Genomic DNA, 18,593 nt, shown 5'->3' with positions numbered 1-18,593 from the left:
CTTTCAATACATTAACTTCCTTGTTACGTGTAACATCTTCGTCCAGCTGTAGCCAGGTTGCAGGAAGGTCCAGGAAGGATCGACCTCTCTCCATCCCGGTAACTAACACAAGTTTCAGCGAGCCCGATAACTAACACAAGTTTCAGCGCAAAGCAAGTAACTCTGCAAACAGAACAGGATGACTGACGGGCATGGTTGGTGGCAGTTACCGTCCACGGGCGCCTCAGTCTCAAACCAAAATGTCTTCGCCTCACTCAGGCACACTCGTCCACCTCAGAAAGCTTGGGAGACCCGGAGCTGCACCGGGCGGCACTACACCCACAGCCTCTCCTAACTTTCCCTCCCTAGGATTCCCCTTGCCCCGGGCCACGTCCACCGCCATTCCTCGGCCTCACAGGCGCAGGGCGTCGTCCCGCCGAGCCAAGCCGAGCAGGACCCGCCGACCGGGAGTTCGCGAAGCCGGGGTGGCCCCGCCACACGCCCAGCCATGGCCACCGCTGGGAACAAGCACACCCCAGGAACTCCCGCTCCCATTTACACTCACCCGCCAGGCAGCTAGGAAGAAGGCGGAAGCCGCTCCGCTTGAGTCCCGCCCACAGGCGGGGCGGGGTGAGGAAGTCGCGGGCGGGCTTCCGGCCGCGCCATTGTTGGGGCGGGAGGGCGGGGCGACGCGGCGCGGAGGTTTCCAGGCAGCGGCAGGTGAGGCTGCGCGGAGCTTCGTGTGCGCTGCCCGACGTGGATACCGTGACTTCGTGTCCTCAGTGGGACGCTGAGGAAGGCGAGGCGACGGGGAGTGGGCCGAGTGGGTGAGGTGTTCGGGCCGGGGACACTCTGCCCCAAGAACGGCAGCAAGGAATGAGGTGACCCCCGCAGACTTCTTGGAGCCTTCTCGCGGCAATGGAAGGACCCTGGCTGGTTCCCTGAGTCACATCTCACCCGTGCATTATGGTTGAGCAATAGTTAAATATTCAGACAAAGCAGCAGCCGGGCCGGGATGTGTCCACTGAACCTTGTTACCAGGAGAAAATGCTGCCACGCTGTGGGAAAGAGGTTTTGTTGTTTGTTTTTAATTTAAGAGCCTAGCTTATTTCACAAAGGAATGGTCGATACTTGCCCAAAGTAAACTATCAATAATTAAACTGCCAGGGCATAGAGATCCCACAGAAGTACTTGTTCTCCCAATACATAAATAAAGGGCCGCAAAAGTCAACACGCAGGAAGGGGTGCGTTAAATAGGCCTCCTAATCTACAGGAACTGGAAGATTAGCTCTGGTTTGGTTGGTCCTCAAATTCTGTGATTGCTTGCCTGAACTACTTGCTCTGTTTGACTGCCTCTGGCAAATGTTGCAAGACCTCCTCACTGTTGTGTGCCAAATAAAGCAAGTTTTGATTCCTGAGAGACTGTGAGTGTTCTCTTTGAGGAGCAAGCTGAGACATGTATGACTAGTTAAAGTATAACAACAGTAACCATTATTTACCAAGAAGCAGACTTTGGCAGATAACCTAACGATCTTAAATACTGCTCCTCGGGTAGACGCTCATGTTTGCCTGTTGTGTTAGCTGCAATTGTTTTCCTATTCCTGTGTGAAAACTGGAAGGATGGCTTAGACCAGTGCTGAAACTGAACCAGCCAGAACAAGCAGGCCCATCACTGGCTCATATCAATGAAATTTTCACTAGAATAGATGGTTTCTCTCAAGTACTGCCTCCCAGTACGTTACTCTGCTTTATCTCTCAAGATCTTGGGAATGAAAAGGAATCCCCCAAAGACTGAGGAGATTGCTCCCTGGCATGCACATGCATAGTACACACACATGCAAAGCAAAGAAAGAAGCAAGTCTCTTTGGCTATAATCTATTGGAGACCTTATCGTCACTTTCTAATTTTACAGATCTGTCTTCTGGTATATTAGGCAGGCTTGTGCAAGCCTAGAGATTGCCTCAGAGAGTACTCCCTTACTGTGGTCTGCATTACCTTAACCGAAGATGATATGATAGGCTCCCAAACCATGGAGTGTTCAGTGGTGGCTGTAGCTTCTGAATTTCCATACTAATCTCCCTATGGAGCTCATCTCTATGACCCTTTTCCTCGTTGACCTCTCGTGTTTTCGGACCCTACAGATCAGTAAATAAGTCTGCTTTTGGACAATCCTCTGACTCCTCATCCTTTTTGAGAAGGAGGAATAGTAGTGTTTTGTTTTGTTTTTTGGAGACAGACTTGCTGTGTATCCCAGGCTTGCCTAGAACTCTAGATCCTTCTGGCCCAGCCTCCCAAGTGATGGGATTATAGGCACGTACCTCCACCCTTGTCTACTTAACTTGATTTTTATTCTCTTCCAATGTCCTTCAGAAAATCATTTTTAGATAACAACAAGTCTGCCTTGTTTTTAAGAAGTGAATTTTAGCCAGGTGTAATAGTTTACGTCTGTAACTCCAAGACTTGAGGTGAAGACGGGAAGATGAGGAGTGGAGTGTCCTCCTCAGCACACAGCTGTCTCAGAGAACCTGTCTCAGAGAGGAGGTCAGATATTAAGGTCTCCTCTAGGAGACAAGACTAGGAAGAGCTGTGTGTTTGAGATGAAAACGACACCACCATAAAGGGAACTTTGATGTGAAAAGAAGGTATACACAACGTTTGCTCTGGCGGAGAGCCTTAAAAACTGTGAGTCTGTTCTGATTTTCTCTTGAGAAGGTAATGCCTAGCAGATTTGTCATGTGTTGGTTTTTTACTCTTAAATTTATAAGTACAAAGTTGAATCTCGCTCTAATCATGGTAAACTGAAAGGAGTGTGCCCTGAGTAAGAGTCCATTGTAGTAATGTAATTATTGTAATTATTTGCTCTGATTAAAAGGTACTGAAAGGTCTCGCCTGTCCTTAGGCCTGTTTCCTATAGTAATTCTACTCAGTGAACTTCTTTTGATGGAATTGTGTTTTCTCCCTGAGATTTTATTTCATAATGTTTTGTTTTCATTCCTTTACTTCCCACCCTAACACGATGCAAATGGATTTTCTTAGTCGGCCTATTTGCAACTTTAAGAATTAATTGAATTCATTATGTTTCAAAGAGCATGCTTTGAAAAATAATAACTTTTAAAAGTCAATTGAGTACTTTCTGTATACCAAGTGCTGAGGTCAGTGTTTCTCAAATACTATTGCTAATCCTGAAACTGAGTCACCCATCAAAAATTGTGTTCTTACACTGATTTTTCAGATAAGGAACCAGAGACTCAAAAAGTAAAGCAGGGTTCTAAACGTGCCTCACCAAAATCCCTGTTCCCTCCTAACACTCAGAGACTGGGCAGAAATGCTTTTTGAGTCTTCTCATTGTTAACTGATAATAATTAAAATCCCTGACTTAAAAATTGCCTACTGCCCAGGTGGTAGCAGCATGTCGCAGAGAGCTGGTGTGTTGGGAAGGTTTCCCAGCCTTGCTGGTTGGCTGCTTGCTGAAAGTGCATGACCTGTCTGTCTCTGCAGAGCCCTCCGTCTGTGTGTCAGTCCAGCAGTGATTCACCCTGCTGCAGTCTGTTCTGGGCAGGTCACACTCTGGCAGTTTCAGAATCTGTCTAGAAGACTTATTAGGACCTATCCAGTGAGACAACTCTATTTCATGTACAGTTATCTTTTTAACCATTATTTGACGTTATTGGGCAGAAGCACTAAAAATGTTACCATTAGCTAATAACAGAACTGTTTGCTTAAACTAGAAGGTGTATCTTAAGCACACATGTACATCGGTGAACGCACATATGAAAAACAGAATTAGTACTCAAAAGAAGAACAAGAAACCCATTAGGAAATAATGCAAGATTATTATATATGGGACCAGGGAGACAGTGAGAGGGTAAAGATGCTGTCAGTCAAGGCTGAGTTCCATCCCTAAATTCCCGACTGATGGAAGGTCAGACACACAAAGAAATGTTTGGCTTGTTTTTATTTGTTTGCTTGCTTTTTTGTTTGTTTTTGGTTTTTTTGAGACAGGGTTTCTCTGGGTAGCTTTGGAACCTGTTCTGGCACGAGCTCTTGTAGACCAGGTTGACCTCGAACTCACGGAGATCCGCCTGCCTCTGCCTCCCGAGTGCTTGGATTAAAAGCGTGTGCCACCATTGCCTGGTTTGCTTGCTTTTTTAAGTAAACCTTTGGTTGAAAATTTCTTGGAAGATTCCATTTATGCCTTTGAAGGCAGCTTCCAAACAAATGCTACCTCCCCGCAGGTGTCCACCACACACCGTCACTTCTTTGCTGGCCACAGCTCTTCAGTCTGATATTTGTTTTCCAGTGTATTGTCTTTTCCCACTAAAATATCAACTACAAAATTAGTTGCCTCAAAAATATGAATATCACCAGTCAGTGGTAGCACACGCCTTTAGTCCCAGCACTTGGGAGGCAGAGACAGGCGGATTTCTGTAAATTCAAGGCCTGGTCTATACTGGACAGCCAGGGCTACACAGAGAAACCCTGTCTGGAAACCCCCCCAAATATATATATATATATATATATACATATACATACATACATATGTATGTGTATATGTGTGTTATGTATGAACATCACTGTATTGTTTTTGCAATACTGGGTTGAACCGAGGTATGTGGCACATGCCAGAAAAGTGTCTAGTCCTATGTGTGACCTATATCCTTAGCCCTTTGTAATCTAATATTTTTGCTCCTGTGTTTGTTTGAAACAGAGTATCTTAGTTGTTGTGTTGATACAAAGAGAAACCATGACCAAGGCAATTACAAAGGGAAGCATTTGATTGGAAACTTGCTTACTAGTCTGCAATCATGACAGGCTCCTGGCAGGCACGGTGCTGGAGAGAACTGAGAGCCCACATCTGAATCATAAGTTTCAGGCAGAGAGTAAGCTAGACTAGGCTGGCTGAGCTTTGGAAGCCCCAAGGTCTACCCAGTGACATTTCCTTCAACAAGGCTACGCCTCTTAATCCTCCTAGACAGCCTATCTACTGGAACCAAATATTTAAATAGATGAACCTATGGGGGCCATTCTCATTCATACCACCACTCAGTATGGATAAGTTGGCCATCCTCGGCTTGAACTTGCTGTTGTTTTAAATAGTTCATTTTAGGGTATCAAATAACAGGTAGTGTTGAAATGCATTTAATAAATTAAATCCTGAGCATTTGCAAAGTTTGTTTTAAAGTGCTGAGGCTGGGAGACTTTGGAAGCGATAAGAAATGCCCGGGGAAGGGTGTCATGTGTAAAACTTAATAAGGCTGTTTGTAGATCAATAAATACATTGCGGTTGTATCTCGTTAATGAAAGAAATTTAGTTGCTTAATGCTTTCGAAGTATGTAAAATTATCTACAGGAAGGAAAGTGGTGATTCATCATTTTCATTGATAAGATAAAAAGAATTAGTTCTAGACTGTAGGTGCTAAGATTTAAGAGCAGCCAGACCACTGATCTAAACGGAGATACTGGAAATGGGATGAGGATGTACGTGCAGACTAGATGCCCTTTCCTGATAGTTTTCAGCCTCATATTCTCAGCGCAGATAGCAAGAGAAGCAGTAGGTAGCAGGTGCCATTCTTGATTCCTCGTCTGCCTTTTAACCCATTGCGGGAGGGAGATTGATGCTTTGTTTTATATTTTTTTCAGTCAGTACAGGTGGTTGTATATTGCTGATTTGGGCCATTTGTAGACTTTTGTTAACATAATACTGAAAAGTGGACACCGCTGTTTTTAACACTCCCTAAGTCTTAATTTCCTTGCATGTGCACATGTAGCAAACAAATTGTGTGTAGTTGGAGGAGGCCCATTAGGATGAACAAAATGTTCTAGTAAATCCCCATGGTGCTGGGGCTGTGTTCCTGTTAAGGTCTGAGAGGCCGCAAGCTTTCTTCCTGAATCCTGATGCTCAGATGTCAGTCCTATTGTTACTTGAGCCAGCTGGATTGCTGTGTTGAGATGCCTTTCATTTTTCTGCCCGGTTTTCCTAGCCACCAGATAGAAACAGCTCTGCCATTGGGAAAATCAATCCATGTATTCAAAGCCTTTGACTTAAAACCATTTACAGCCACCTTAGCATCATCTCCTTCACCATGTAGCTTTTGAACTTTAAACTTCTGCATATAAGCACAGAGCTTAAATATCAATTTTTAAAAGTAGCTGTATTTCCTGAAGTCTAGTATCAGGGACATTTTAAAGCCCCACTTAAGTTTTTTGGAACGTGCTAATAAGAAAAGGTTTGAGAACTACTCTGATAGAATTGGGTCTCCCTGATTTCATTGTCAAGAAACTTGAGCCAAGTTTGAAATTCACGTTGAGCGTTCATCCTAACTTGATATGTCCTTACTCTACCGTGATCAACACGTTGATCTTTACAACACATTTCTTCTTTACAATATTTTTTCTTAGAATAGGCATCCTGCTTAACATCTCTTCATATAGCAAGACACCTTAAGTCCTTTGTTAAGTAAGGGGGCAGGGGTATAGGTTAACTTTAAGTGAAGTGTGAAATTCCATATTTTACAAAACCCCCTGATGGGAGCAACTAGTTATTTGCTTTTCAAACTCTTCCACTGATCCTAATTTTTTTCAGTCTTATATTAAGAACCACTCGTTCAAATTCCAAACTAAAGAACCGAGGGAATCATAACTACCACGCAATGTCTAATTCTGAAAGCCAGCTGTGTCCTTAGTTACCCCCCCCCCAGTGTAAAGTATGTATTTGGAATCTAGTTTTTAAAGTAAAGGAACACTGAATGATGCCCAGCTATAAGTAAAGCTCACTAGACCGTTAGCACAGACAAGCATCCTGGTCTCAAATTCCTTCTTTGCTGGGTTCACATTTTATGCTTTGGGACCACTCAACTTAAGTGAAAGGGTCTGATTTCAGAAACTCCATTTGCATTTGTGTGTGTCCTCTTGGCAAGTAGTAAGTAATACTATGATCTTTTTCTGGAGGCTGTGAATTGGGAATTCTAATTTTTTTTAAGATTTTCAACTTTTAATTTTCTACTTCTATGTTTTTAACATTAGTTTTCCACTGTATTATACATAATTCACAATAGAGTCTGCCTCCAGACATATCAGTGCTCTTGAAATTATCTTTTCATGTCTGCTTTTGAATATCCTGTTGTAAGATTATATTTCAATTGTAGGATTATATTGTTAATAAATACAGGTACTTAAGTATCTGATTTAATATTTCAGCTTATATTTGTTCTCTTGTAGAGCAAGCAAATCAAATATTTCTGTACCTCGGTTGCCATAGCCATAAAATAATAGCAGCAATGCCTATTTCCTGTAAAATAATTAATAAGTAAATGAACCCTTTTTACAATAAAAAATATTACATTCCATATATCCATTTGTGGAAGACAAGATCTACTGAATAAATTGGGAACATGGGTACCATGAGAGAGGTTAGAAGGGGAGGGGAGATAAAGAGAGGGGAGTGGAGAAAAATATATAGCTCTATAAAAACAAAAAGCAAAAAGGAAAAAGAATTCCATTTGTGGAATTTTTTGGATGCTTACAGTGATCAGCAAGGAGTTGATGTCTATTGTTTATTATCTTCATTCAAACTAGTACATGCCTATAAACCCAGCACTTGGGGGGTGAAAACAGGGTCAGGAGTTCAATGCTATGTGAGACCCTATCTCACATGAAAGTCTTCTCAGACTGTAAATACATACTTAACACAACCTAAGTGGAAGAGAATCTCTGCAAAAAATAAAAACATTTAAAAAATATTTCTAACACTTGTAAGAAAATGATTTTTAAAAAATTGGGTTTTTTATTGCTTCAATTCTTACTACAGTAAGATTTTTACAAAGAATATAGTGGGAAATGAATTTTTATAGGTTCTTTAATTTTCAAATTTTTGTACCCTAGAAAGTATGAATGCTTAGCCACCATCTTCTGGCCATTTTAGTGTACATGCAAGGGACACGTCTTACTCTATAAGCAGTCCAGGAAATACTTTTGCTTGCATCTGTTTTCCAATCTGCTAACCCCTTTTATACTTCAGGAAACTAAAGCCACATATGGTTCTATAAATTATTCATGTGTATATCCAATGCATATGTAATTTGTCCATATACGTTACTCTGTAATGTGCCCCCCCCACACACACACAATAGAATGAAATACCAAATCCTTAGAGAAACCCAAAGACTTAACAGAATGACCAAGCTTCCATGCACATTCTCAGGGTGGTAGAGGCCGATTTCCTGCAGATCTCTGCCATTCTGAGATGCTTTCTAGGGCAGTGATTCCAAGTATCAGACTACCTGGTTTGAAATACAGATCACTGAAACAATGGTGTTACCACAAGAACACACCATAGAGACAACCGGTGGCTGTACTCTAAAATCCATCACTGTTTGTATCGAGACTTTTGCTTCTCCAGCTCCATAACTAATCATGATGAGCATGGCCAAGCCAGCCTGTTTCTAAACAGAAAATCCCTCTAATAGCCTTACACCCTTTGTTTTGCTAAATCTCCCTTAGGATACATGGTAGTCTAGGATGCTCCACCCAACAGACCTTCCCTATCATTTGCACTTGGGGTCACACTTGAAGTGTCAAGTGATAATCTACCCAGTCTTTCCCAGCTCCCTCCCCATCTCACAAAAACCTACACATATAATCCTGTCTTGGCATCTCCTTGGGTAACAAAAATCGAGACATCGGTTTTAGTGCGGAGGGCATTCATAGTCCCTGGCATAAGACTGCAGCTTATGTTGACCTGGGACAACGTCCCAGTGGCGGTCAATACTTTAGTAGGTGTAAGGATACAAGGACTGGAAAATAGAGTGGGAGTGATGCCTACAAAGACAACCGAGTTGGCTGGGCTAACTTGTGATGGAGTCCTGAAGAAATGAGAAATGGCCGTTAAGCTATGAGTAGCCAAGTGTGTTCTGATTTATAAAGAGCAGGACAGACCCAGCTGGACTACAGCTTTAGAGTTCATTGGTAAGAAGCACAGCATTCTACCATCTGGGCAATGAATATAAGTCTGCTAATATGAAGGTAGAGAGATGTAGGATCCTAAACATGGGATGAGGTCATCTGATTGGTACCCATAGACTCCCTCTGGTTTAACTGACATGCCTGCTGTGCTAGAGGGAAAAAAAAAAGCCCTTGCCTCCCTCCTCCTCCCTGAACTGCACTTCACTTTCCTTCCTGGCTGCCAAACCAATCATTAGGATTAAATCCCAGCATAACCCAACTAAGACAAGTTGGCATATCCTGACAGGAACCAGGAGAGTCCACCTGGGACTAGATATTAACCACTCTTGTTTCTGTGGATTGAAAGCTCTCATGGTAGAGAGAGCCAGATAAGAAACTGCAACTACTTCTTGTTCTGCCAAGATAGATAAGAAGCAAACATGTATGTTGGAGGAAGCTAGAGATCCGTGCCCCCATTTAAGACCTAAAGGATAGAAGAGAGATCTTCCAGTTGGAAGCTGTTAACTTATCAGACTGCACTCTAATGGTCTTAGAGAAGGCTGTAGACCTATTGCTGACTTAACCAGGTAAAAACCAGATCCCAGCCTCTAGCCTAGACTCATGCTTCAGCATACTAATACTACCACAAATGCAAAGTATGCAACCATCGATTTGGCAAGTGTATTTCTTCTTTTCCAATTAGAAAAGAGGAAATAGTTCACCTTCACAAAACACAGACAGTAATGTTAATGGGGGATGACTTTTGCCTCAAGCCATTTAACTCCTCCACCCTCAATCATAATAAAATGCATTAATCTGAATCGGTTACATATTCCTTAGGACAACTGCCATCTTTATCTTTTCATTTATAACACAATGCACTTACATTTGATCAGCAGGTTAAAACCCACTATGATTATTTTTATGTTCTGAATATGTTTGATTTGACCAATGGAAGGCCCGGGATGTCCGTATCCTTTTTCGTATGTCATTATTTATTTGGCCTTTCCTAACTTTTTATACAAGAGGATGTCCCAGGCTCTACATTCCCAGTTCCAACCCTGGAATCAGCTGGGTTTCTGGGGAGTCCTGTTTATTTTTTCCATGACAAATGGTATTCTGTAACCAAAACCCCTGTGCCAGGATTGCTCTTGCTGCTAGCATGTCCTTTCTTGTGGTTCTCATCAGATAGTAATACACATACTACTTCAACATATTAAAAAACACTAATGTTGGCCAGTCGGGGTAGTATTTGCCTTAATCCCAGCACTCGAGGAGATCTCTGTGAGTTCAAGGTCTACCTAGTGAATGCCAGGCTGGCCAGGGCTACATAAGGAGAGCCTTTCTCAACAAAACAAAACAGCTCAAAAGTGTAATCTGATCAATCTGATGCTCTCAGGGCCATATTAAGAGTGCTTTCTAGTTTTCCATTCTGCTGTATTTTGAACTCACTCAGCAGAAAGAAACCTGACGGCCTTTAGCTTCAATATTCACATGTTCTGAGGTACACGATACATAAAATAATCTTAGAATTGTTCCCTGATACTACCATGCAAAGAGAACTTACCAGAGTTATAGGTGGCCCGTCTTTTGTCAGTCATCTCTCAGCTTGGTCACTGAAGTGCCATCTGTGGAGTCGAGTTAATAAAGTCAAACTCGGGTCCCAAGTGTCTGTATGTAGGCCCTAAGGGGGGACCCGACACTCTATCGGGTGTCTAGTCTAGGTTACTAGCTTTAAACCTATCTATTGCAACTAAACATGCCTGACACAGACCTGTTTTTATTGGGCAAAAAAAATACGACTTGTCTTATGGGTCTTCGTGCTTATAATCACGTCACTAGGAACTGCCACCTCAGCTGAATGAAAGGGCAGACTTCCCCCAATGGTGCTGTTTAATTCGTTTAGAAGCACACCATAATAGATTGCTTTTAAGTCATTTCTATCCGTGTGAAGTACATGAAGACCAATTCTCACTTGTGTCTTTTTATGCCTTGCATTATAACCACATCCTCAATATATATTTTACAAAATACAAATGTTTTCGAACAAGTGTTTAGGGAATTATTCAAAGGAAAAGGTGCTGTCAAAGGCAGTGTTCCCAAGGTGGAAGGCTGGTACTCTAAAGATCAAGGCAGTTGGTCTTTAGGAGGTGGAATATGTAGTCAGAATAGAAATTCAGAGACTGGGATTTTGTGATCTGCTGTCAGCAACGAGAGGTCAAGTCACTTGTGCCTTCCTAAGGGTTCCTTCTTGTTTGTGATGAGTTGTTGTAACTTACCAAATACCATTAAGCAACTTTAACTTGCTGTGGTGGTTTAGATAATCACGGCCCCATAGGCTCATATACTGGAATACTAAATCACGGTTGGGAAAGATTAAGAGGTATGGCCTTTTGGAAGAGGTATGTCAAGGGGACGGCCTTCAACTTCCAAAGCCTCCCACCATCCCTGATGTACCTATCCTGCTTCCTGCCTTCTGATCAAGATGTGAGCTCTCAGCTGCCCTGCCACCATGCCTTTCCTCTGCAATCATGGACTCTAACCCTCTGAAACCGTAAGCCTAATTAAATGCTTATGGTGTTTTATCACAGCAATAGAAAAGTAACTGAGATACGTGCCATCTTTGCAGTAATCCGTAAGCAGAGCAAACGTGAGTGATGCCTTTGTACTGATAGCGTCTTTGGGGGAGGCTTTCACGGTGATGCTGACGACCTTGTTCATGGTCATCCAGTATACTAGCTTTTGCCTGGAACGTGAAAAGCACAGCTTGACTCTTTTCGCCAGCCTGATAGCACACGAACTTGCCCATTCTCCTTGGCCTTTAGCCTTACTGTTAACTGTTTTCTCTTTACTAAAATCAGATTTTGTGTTGTGCCTTTAAAGTGCTTGGCCTATTTCCTGGGAACTCATATAGCTAAGAAGATGTTAGGTGAGGGAGATGAAAAGAAAATTGCTTTTAGTCTTTGAAAAGCACATTGATCTAATTTATAAGGCCATGGGAAGGCTGCTTCTATACAGATGGACCTGCTTGGGTACTTTCTCACCTAAATAGCTTTAAATTAATCTATCTGTAGTTAGATAATTAGACAAAAATATGAATTTGTTATTATTGAGTATCCCTGTCTGCTGACTTCCAGTTTGTTTTTGTAAAAGCCTTCTGCATTGATTTTACATTGATGGGCCTGCTCATAGGGTTAAGACGGACTAGCAGGGGTTCCTTTCAGGGAGGTTAATTTTTAAGCCAAATATTACTAAACGTTTAGATAGGCAACTTAAAGATGGCCCCAGTCACGCTCACTTTGTGGCCTTTGTGTTCTTCTATTGTCTTCTCACTTCCCCTTACCCCCCCCCCACCGTTTCTTTTCCTCTTCTCTCACTCTTTGGTGTGGAAGATTTCCCAGTCTCGTCTACTGTCCCAGCTCCACTCCGAGGAGCTAGATAGCTGTCCATCTAGGAGCCCTGTTTGGTGTGAGTTGGGGAAATCCACTCCGATCCTCCCCACCCTCTGGCTTCCACCTCACTTTCCCTCTTTTACCCTCGTAGAACCAGTTGTCATCCTCTGAAGTGCTCTAATGAAAAGCAGGGACCCAAGGCTGGGTAAGGGCCAGGGTGGAAATGAGTCCTGTCAGTGGGAGTGAGTTCGGACATGCCTTCATCTTTCCAACAGAGCCAGACACCAGCCATGGCCGGCACTGTGCATGTGGACTTGTGAGAAATCTGCAAGCCAGAGGATCCTGCCAAATTGTGTCTAGATTACTGGCTAAATGATCCTGTAAGATGGTGAGGTGAATGTTTGAAGTTGCTCAGTTTCGGAGTAATTTATTACTAATTCATGGATAGCTGATGGAGTGTCTTTTAAAAAATAAAATCACAAAGGACCCTCATATTTCCTATTTTCCTTGTTACAGTTTTAACTAGCATTTCTAATTAAAAGAGGAGGTGTGTGAGTCTGGCTACCCAACAGACTACCTAAGAAGACCGCCTTCATACTTTCATCTGAAATTGGTGTGGGTGGACATCCTGTCTCAGTAGTTTTCAAAATCCCCCAAGTATTTCTAAGGGGTGGATGAAGAATCACAGACACAGCGCAAGTGAATTTACCAAGCCCTTTCTGCACATCAGGTATAAAGGCGATAATACAGACTAGAACATGATGCTCACCTGCCTTTTGGGTAAAGTGAGCGACATGCAAAACAGGTTATAATTACAACAATGACAAATATTCCAATAGAGTTTCAGGATGCTGGGCAAGAGGAAGGAACCCCTAAGTCAGCCGGATAAAAATCGGAAAAGATTTCACAGAGAAAATGCTGTGCCCAGCCTTTAGTATAAAACTAGTCAGTATAAATATGGTGGAATGAGTTCTGCCAAGAAATGGGGGAGTTAAGATTCCTAGTTATCAAATGAGCAGGGAGATGGCATGTGCTTATTTGAATAAGAATGTAGGGGGGACCCTCTAGGAGGTAGGAGTTGGCCACAGAACACAAAACTGGGGGTTGAGCAGTCTGGGCATGCAAGGTGAGGACAGGGATCTAGGGGGATGGGTTGTTACTCAGGGTGGGCAAGGATAGGCAGCAGAAGCATCTGGGGCGGGCCTGGGAGCTCCAGTCTGTGATGCTATAGCAGAAAGCTTGGGGCTGGTAGTTCACAGGACGGGAGCTGAAGCCTGAGACCTGAGGCAGAGCTGATTCAAACTTCCTAATTTTAAAGCCTCCACATAACTAAACCACCAGTGCCATTTGCTGGAAGAGCGCACGGGAGTGGATACGTTCTGGGTTTAAGAAGAATCAAGAACGTGACTTCAAGGCTTCATTTTTCTCGGTGTTTCAGTGATCTGTAGTCTCTCGCATATTTGTTTACTTACTTATTTTTCTTTTGAGACAAAATTTAGGTGGCACCGACTGACCCTGAATTTCTGCTTCTCTTGCTCGGCCTCCAGAGAGCTGGGGTTGTAGATGCACACTGTGCTTGTGAAGACCGAGACTTAGCTATGTTGACTTTGATAGCACATTCTGTTTCACGATGAGCCCCCGCCACTGCTCTGAACTCTGCTTTCATCCCCTGGCTCCAGTTTATTCGATACCCTCTTCCTAGATTCCTAGTTGGTTCAAACTAAAGTCTTAGTTTGCCCAGCAATCAGTAGAATTTTGAACTGACATTAGCATCAGTTTTTTTTATCATCTATTTTATTTTAGAGGATTTCATACATGAGTTCTGTATTTACATTATTCCATTCTTCCTTTCCCCCATTTCTCCTAGTCCCCCTAACTCCCCCTCAAATTCATAATCCCTTCTTAATTATTATTATTGTTATATTCATTTATATTCTCATATATATACATATACATATACATCACACACACACACATACACACACACACATATAATCTACCGAGTCCACATAGTGTTCTCATATGCACATGTGTTTGGGGCTTACCATTTGGCATTTTGGTTTTGAGCCTAGCCTTTAATGTCTAAACCATCTCTCCAGGCCAGGGCTGGCCACTTAGGATTGGCTAGCTGTTCAGCGGGCTCGCTCCTGGAAAACACACCTTAATAGTCACTATTGCCTGTAGCTCCTCGTCTCAGGGTGGGAACTTGTGGGTGGTAGCGTTCCTGTTTCTTGCTAACAAACTAGTCGTTTTTTTTAAAAGCTTATTATTTTTTTAAGATTTATTTATTTTTATTATGTATACAACATTTTGCCTCCATGTATGCCCGCGCGACAGAAGAGGGCACCAGATCCCATTTCAGATGGTTGTGAACCACCATGTGGTTGCTGGGAATTGAACTCAGGACCTCTGGAAGAGCAGCCTGTGCTCTTAACCACTGAGCCATCTCTCCAGCCCCTGATCTAGTCGTTTTTACTTCAAAAAGCAATACAGTCTAGCACATCCAACTGCCTAAGACATTTCTGTTCTGAGTGTCGGAGTGAGCATTTGTTCCTACTGTGGATCCATGACAGGCAGGGACGCCTACTTCCCAACTGCGGTCTGCTCACCTGTTGTGTGGGGGCTTTTAATTTCTCATTTTGTGGTGAAGATACTTAGTATTCCCATTACTTAATCCTGATGCTTTGACCTTCTCGAGCTGCTTTTCTTCCTCCTTTAGTCGGGATAGCTACTGTGTCCCCACAAGAGGAGGAGCAGGCGCAGAGACACACAGCTGAACCTTGCTGCGGCAAAAAGAGAAAGAAAAAACAATTACAAGGTCTGGACATCGAGCCTGAGGCTGGTGTTAAAGAAGAAAAAAAAAGATGCTTTTGTCTGCATAACTTGACTTGTATCTCTCCAGTTAATCAAACCTGCAATTCCACTTGGCTGCCTCTAAGTCACTTAGATGTCTGCCAACGAGAACGTTAATGAACTCAGTATCTCACACAGGTTTGTTCATGTAGAGCACACGATCACTTGGCCTTTCTTCCAGCTGCTGCTTGGGCTCCATCTGATGAAATGGGAGCTGGACCAGGTCATCACGTAATCCCAGGATATTGTAGGTCGTGGTCGCCAATTCTTCTGTTCAGATTCAGGGTGGCCTGGCTTTGACAAACCACCTGGTGGCAATTCCTGGCGTGAAAAAGCTTTATGAGGCTCGGCTCCTTTCTGCCTCTGTTCTTCCTATCTTAGGCTCTGTGGCAATTGTACATAATCTAACTGTGTAGTGTTCTTGCTCTGGGGTCTTTGTTTACCTCCACAGATTTCTAGTTATGGTTATTCCAGTGCAAATCGTCCTCCTCACATTTCCCCAGATGGCATGAGAGTATTAAAAGAGGCATGGTAAAGTTGATATGAACCCAATTTGTCAAAAACGTTAGAGAATTATAGCTAGATCATTTGTTCCCAAACTTTTCTGTAGGCAGTCTAATGGAGGTCTATAAAATTCTAAATCACAGGCCATGTTCCAGACCAATTAAATCACCACTTTTAAGGATGGGCCACAGGCATCAGTAGTGCTTTGACTCCTCAGGTCATTCCGTGTGTAGACATGTCTGCAGACCACTGATCTGGATGAGGCTGTTTGGATAATCGTGAGACGGCACAGCTGTGGCTCGTTCTTCTCCCCTGCCCGGCCCTGCCCTTGGTGGTATGGTTTTGGCCTTTTTAGCGTCTTTATTGTCTCCATCCACAAAGGACTCTGAGAGTGTATGCCTAAGCGGGGACACTGGACCAGAGGGGAGTCTGTTACCAAAAGGCAACAACAATCGAAGGGTCAAGGACCACAGGTGGATGGAGAGCAGATTATTCAACCTTGGGTGGGGGTTGATGCGATTTTCTAAGCACATCACTGATAGATAACAAAGGGTTTTTTTTTCCCCTTCACAATTTCAGACACTAATAACTTCTCAAACAGTTAGCTTGTGAGCTCTGTCTAGCAAGACTCAAGTTTTTCTTGCTGTAAGCTGTAGAATCCCCTTGCTTTGGAATTTTTGTGTTAGCTTTCTTTGTATCGCTTGGCAGTAAAGCAAGGCGTCCTATGAGCATTGAGTGAGACCTGTCCACCTGCTGTTTAAGAATCACAATCTGAGGGAAAGGTAGCTATTGGAAACCCTACAGTTCTGTGTCTCTATAATGTGTATACACAACTCATGACTTATTTATGCCAAAAACTACTCAGTTCTGGAACTGAGGGGAGTGTGACTTTTAATTATAGCAACAATTGTTTGCTCATGGGTGAATTTACATATCGGAGCTTAGAGCTCTAGCAATGTACAAATAATTACATGCTGGCCTATAAAATTTTAGAACTAATAGAGTAACTCAGTTATTTTGCTAGCTGTACCTCAAGAGAGATAAATTGAAATAAACTTATAATTGAAGTTGTTGAATGATTGCAATTATCCAAGTAGATGTGGCCTTGACGTTAAGGAATTTAGAAGTAAGTCTACTACACTTCACTATTTTTTAACCTTTATTCAACTTAGGAACAATGGGTACTTAATTTTGATCTATTGATTAATTAAAACCTTCTGTGTTAATATGTAAAAGTTCTACACCTGTGCTTCATTCATCCGTGCCTGCTACCACTGAAGAGTGGAAACCAAGACATGTAATTGTAATCTAATCATTCGTAATGTCTGCAGGGAAAACATCCAGGAAGCAATTCTGATCAGGAAATGCATGTTTGATTTTTTTTTCCTCATGTTTTATTCTGTGTATAATTGTTTGGAGTGTATTAGTGTACTGAAATTGCACAGGATACTTATGAAGCAAGAATTGAACTTGAAGTTTTTGGTGGCTGAAAGCCCTGATTGACTCATCTCATGGTGGTGGGCAGATAGCAACAGCTGGAACACATCTGTACCAGAGCAGAGAGGCCAGGCTCCAGAAATGGCTTGGTGGGTAGAAGCATTGGCTGTTCCTCTGGAGTCCTAGCACCCACGCAACAACAAACAGCCATCTGTAGGTCTAGTTCCAGAGGATCTGACCCCTTCTTCTGGCCTCTGCAAGCAATGAACACACACAGTGCACAAACATACATGCAAGCAAACACATAAAATAAAAATAATAAATCTTGAAAAGAACACTTCCATGAATCTAGAGGACTTCTTTTCCAAGGCATGCACTATGGACTTGCTTTATCTTAGAATTCTTTCTTTGAGGTAGTCCAAGAGCTCACCTTTTAAAGGTGCCACCACCTCATAGTCCCAGGCGACAATATATGAACGCTTAGGGGGGCTCAAACTATGTTAAGCCACAGGAGGATGATAATGCACATCTCATTAGAAATAAACTTTTGTCCAAGATGTGAAGATTACTATGGTCATTTTTATATGAAAACTTTAGCTGTATCGTTGTGAGGAAAGTAAGGATAGCTGTAGTGTATTACAAGTGTATGACGATAGCATCTAAGTTCTAGTAACTCTAATACAAAGTGGAATTTTATTACTCTTTTACTAAAATTCCTTTTTAATATAAAAGTTTACATTTTGTCCTAGGATGCATTCATGCCACTGCACACAAAAGGTCATCTCCTACCAATTTTTAATTTCACTCCAATATTGCCATTGTATACATAGGTCGATAGTCACTAATCTCTGGATACTTGACTTTGAAATGAGCCTTGGAGTTTGTACGTGAATGTGGATAATATTTCTGGAAGTTAATTCAGTGGCATTGAGAAACAAGGTTGTTAGCTGGGGTGGCATTTCCCATCATCACTTGTGCAGTTATACCTTGGCCCAGCATTGTTTGTCTTGGCAAACAGCAGACTATCATTCAGGTAGAGCAACATAATTTTTAAGTAAGACCATTTTATATCTGTCTATTTCCTACTCCCTTCCCCTTTTGCAGAATTCTGGTTAATTAAAACACAGTAACAAGAGAAAACTGTGCTAGTTAGCTTTGATTACCAACTTCATAAACCTACAGAGAGATGGGTTGGTTAGGGTTGGAGTCAGATTCACTATTGTGTTGCCTGGGTCAGCTCAGATTAACTAGTTTATTGTGGGTTGTTTTTTTTTTTCAAAGAAGGGGATTTTCCTAAGGTCAGGATCAACAATACAGACAGAAACAGGAACCTCAGGGCTAGGCAGCAGGCAAGTCCACCGTCAGCCAAAAGGTCATGCATCTTTCAGACTTTCAGATCTGCTGGTAACTGCGACTGTGGTTAAGAGGAAGAAGGGATAGGGGACAAAGAACCTGACCAACACATCAGGACCCTGCCAGATTTCTCCT

The 18,593-nt window shown here is 42.4% G+C and overlaps 1 protein-coding gene across 1 annotated transcript in view; it reads left to right on the top strand.

Annotated features, from left to right (window-relative positions):
* The first annotated feature begins 16 nt into the window (after positions 1-16).
* LOC146891607 (uncharacterized) overlaps positions 17-18,593 on the top strand; it is a 32,701-nt gene continuing 14,124 nt past the window's right edge. Inside the window, exons 1-2 of the mRNA XM_087896882.1 lie at positions 17-699; positions 3,478-3,612. Of these exons, the coding sequence (XP_087753008.1) occupies positions 192-699; positions 3,478-3,509 (540 nt within the window). The 5' untranslated portion in view covers positions 17-191 and the 3' untranslated portion in view covers positions 3,510-3,612. The remainder of the gene's footprint in view (positions 700-3,477; positions 3,613-18,593) is intronic.

Source organism: Myodes glareolus, chromosome 15 (genome assembly GCF_982192425.1).
Source record: "Myodes glareolus chromosome 15, mMyoGla1.1, whole genome shotgun sequence".
Taxonomy (NCBI): domain Eukaryota; kingdom Metazoa; phylum Chordata; class Mammalia; order Rodentia; family Cricetidae; genus Myodes; species Myodes glareolus.
This window is presented reverse-complemented; position numbering and strand designations above follow the sequence as displayed.